Source organism: Micropterus dolomieu, unplaced genomic scaffold (assembly GCF_021292245.1).
Source record: "Micropterus dolomieu isolate WLL.071019.BEF.003 ecotype Adirondacks unplaced genomic scaffold, ASM2129224v1 contig_1698, whole genome shotgun sequence".
Taxonomy (NCBI): domain Eukaryota; kingdom Metazoa; phylum Chordata; class Actinopteri; order Centrarchiformes; family Centrarchidae; genus Micropterus; species Micropterus dolomieu.
Window position 1 is genome coordinate 6,256 of NW_025730688.1, and position 3,480 is coordinate 9,735.

The 3,480-nt window shown below is 46.5% G+C and overlaps 1 protein-coding gene across 1 annotated transcript; it reads right to left on the reverse strand.

The window, feature by feature from the left end:
• Positions 1-601: 601 nt before the first annotated feature.
• On the reverse strand, positions 602-3,186 carry LOC123964320 (filamin-C-like; the record flags this gene model as incomplete). The annotated part of the gene is made up of 4 exons (XM_046041363.1): positions 602-1,855; positions 1,926-2,132; positions 2,692-2,910; positions 3,010-3,186. Coding segments are annotated over 4 exons (791 nt in total), but the record flags the coding sequence as incomplete, so codon positions are not given.
• Between the last annotated feature and the right edge of the window lie 294 nt (positions 3,187-3,480).

Consider the following 3,480-nt stretch of genomic DNA (forward strand, 5'->3'; position numbering starts at 1 on the left):
CCGGGGTGGTTTCTGTGTTCTTCTGTGTCGAGCTTCTTGTTCTGCGTTGGTGTAGGCTGCTACAAACGGCTGAAAGTGAGCGGATCATGTTGGAGTCGGAGCTGATGGATGCTGAACAACAGTTACTTTTAGTGAAATTACTAAAACGCAGAAATGAGAGGTGGTGTCGGAGGAGACGTTGTGTCCGGCTGAGGCAGAAGAAGGACAAGCCGGAAATGTGACGCAACCAAACCGACCAATCACACTTCTTGTGTGGTTTGTTGTGACGTTTCTGGGAAGGTGGGCGTCAGGCTTTGGTGTAGAGTCGACACAGAAGTATAAATTGGCCCTAAGAACAGATCAATCATCGGGATGTAGTTTTATGGATGCACCTTTATGCACAGCGTCTTTCCAAATGGTCGTCATTGCTCCCACTGGCAGGCGGGGGGCGGCGAGGATGGGGGGTTGGGGTGTGGATGGAGGATCGGTTCTTGTCATATCAAGTTTGTGGACCGGTACTGGGTCAGGGCCCAGCTGTTGAAAGTCTCTGCTCAGGAGGACAGAAGCTGCTCCAGTTTCATTTAAATCTCTTAATTAACAAACATCAGCAGCGACTTTGTGGCAAGTTAGCGAATATACTTTATTATGCCTGCACAATCTTGCCAGATTGAAGGTTAACATATCAAACAATTTACTTCATTCATCCAGTTTTGATACATACAAAATCACTATAAAATGTCACTCTGTAATACTGTGTCATCGCAACATCACCATTCACAAAACACACTGATTGCTTCACTGCACTTCTTCCTGTGGTAAAAAAAGAAAATCTGAATCATCACGTCTGTCTCTGAACAACTAATTCAGGAAAGAAGATCAGCCTCATCGCTTTCTCTACAATAAGACCATTTTCTGTCAAAGAAAATAAAATGAGGGGGGAAAAGAGAATAAATAAAGTCCCAGCACAGCTCGTCCTGATCCTTCAGCTTTCTGCAGCTCGGTGGGGAGACGCCATTACAACACAGGTTTAACCAGACATCATGAAACAAGTTGTACAATCAGACTTTGAGATGTAAGAATAAAAAACTGGGGCATCTACACATTCCTGCATCCACAGTTTTTCAGATAAATCCAGAAACATCCTGAAGAAATCGTTATCGTACAAAGATCTGCTAAGTGGTTTTGTCCAAATGCTGTCCTTCACTGAACCGAGTCAATAAGAGTAGCCTGAGGTCCCCAAGGTGATTTCATTTTATCGTGGGTGAGCAAGACACTCAGACAAGATACTTCAGGGTACAGTTTAGGTTAAATATAAGTTAAAAGTTGTGCACACAAGATCCTTTTTAGATGTTATTTGTAGGCACATGTTAAAGTCTTGTTTGACCTCAGTAGTATCTTGTGCTTAAAGGATAATATCTTGATAACATCTTCTGATATTACTGTTGGACTGTGTGATTCTACCTTCCAAGGTCAGCACTGTGAAGTTGAAGTGATATAAATTCTAAAGTGAACAGAGTTTTTCCAAGAGACACCAGAAAGAGACTGAAAACAGGAAGTGAAAAGTCTTTGTGTGGTCAGTGCATCAGGGTGAGGAGGGTGAGGAGGGTGAGGAGGGTGAGGAGGGTGAGGAGGGTGAGGAGGGTGAGGGGCTGCAGCGGAGGGACGACATAGAGATGAAGAGTTCAGGTTTAAGGGACGGTGACGTGGAAGGGACTGCCGGGGACGTTCTCGTCGCCCCATTTGACGATGAGGATGTAGCTGCCTTGTTCTTTGACCGTATACGTGACGTTGTACATCCGGTTGCCCATGTGTTTGACGTAGACCTCCTCGCAGGGCGTCTTTGGCCCGTGAACGCCCACCATCAACATGTTGGTGCCTGCAGACACAGAAGTCAGTTTTTATTTCCAGGATGGACGACCACTCATTCCTGTTGTGTTGTTACTCACCTGCTTTGCTGCAGTCCACTGTGAACGTGTTCTTCTGACCTACGAAGGCCTTCGACAGGCCGGCGCCTCTGGAGATGACTTTACTGGCGTCTGAGGAGAATTTGGGTAAGGAGGCGAAGGCCCCTCCCATCGCTGATGACTTGGTGACAGTTTCCACGAGAACAGACGATGTCTCATGCAGACTGTGGCCCCCGGACAGACGAGGTCCTGCAGAGAGTCAAACACACATCAGCTAATCTGATTCAGATCTCGAAAGAATAATGAGAGACCTTCTCATGAGGGGATCGCCTGCCTCAGCTCATTGCTTACAGGTGTGACAACACCCTTTTATTTCAGACTGTAGCTATGGGCCACTGGATAAGGCTGACTTTCTCCCGCCCACCACACAACACATTTTGGTTTTGGTTTAGGCTAAATTAAGTGACACATTTTCCTTTGCTTGGTCACCAGAAGTATAAGATTCATGAGCCAAATTTTTGGAAGTGTCAAGGACCAACAACACCTGTGGCTGGCCACACCACCGCCACACACTGAAGCATATAGTGTGTAAAAGGTTTTGTCCTCAGTTGCGACAGTCACTTCCAAACGGCCTCAGGGAGCAACTTTAGAATTTATACTGGACTCTGGAGGGAGCCAGAGTATTTTTCCAGTTTGGGTTATGCCCCTTCATTCCAATGAAGGGAAACTCCAGTGAGGACCGGCCTAATTCAAACACTGACCACATCAATCAAAAAACCCCACTACGCCCTGCCGTCCATGGACCCACCTGAGACTTTGGCCTTGAAGGGGCTGCCTACGATGTGCTGGGGTCCGCCATACTTGATGGAGATCAGGTAGTGTCCAGGAGCCATAGGTGTATAGGAGACCTTGTAGCCCTCAGGACACTCCTGACAGTCCATCTTGACCTTCGACGGTCCATCGATGGTCACAGCCAGAGCCCCTGAGCCAGCATTACACGTGTTCACAACAAACTCTGACGCCACGCCTGAAGGAGGACACAGATGTGACAGCACCCATTAACATCTACTTCATGTTTTTATTAAGAGCTTTGAAATTAAGGTGCTTTTAAGGTGGTTATTTTGACCTGTGGTTCCTCCCTCCAGTCCTGGTCCGAAAGCAGACACCATGCCGGGATCTCCAACCTGTCCTGGTTCTCCCACTCTGATCTTGAAGGGACTGCCGGGAACATGGCTGCCGTTGAAACGAACGTCGATGGAATGAACTCCATTTTCCCTCGGGATGAACCTGATGGCATGCTGGTCTGTGGAAACGCATGGAGAACAAATAACTGATTCTGGGTTCTGACTGTCTAATTTCTATCATATACTCTGTAATCCAGGACCTGGACTGGAGCCTTGTGGTGCTCCATATGTATTATTACTTTAAGGGGAATACATGAAAGTTGTGAACGGACACTTTAACCCTACAGTACTCCATGTGAATGTTTAAGTTCTTATCTACTTTAGTCCCATCCTGTTACTGAGGCTGGTACTACTGCCGTGTTTTTACATAAAATCCTTCCACTTTACAGTTTTACAGTTACAGTTTTTAAGTG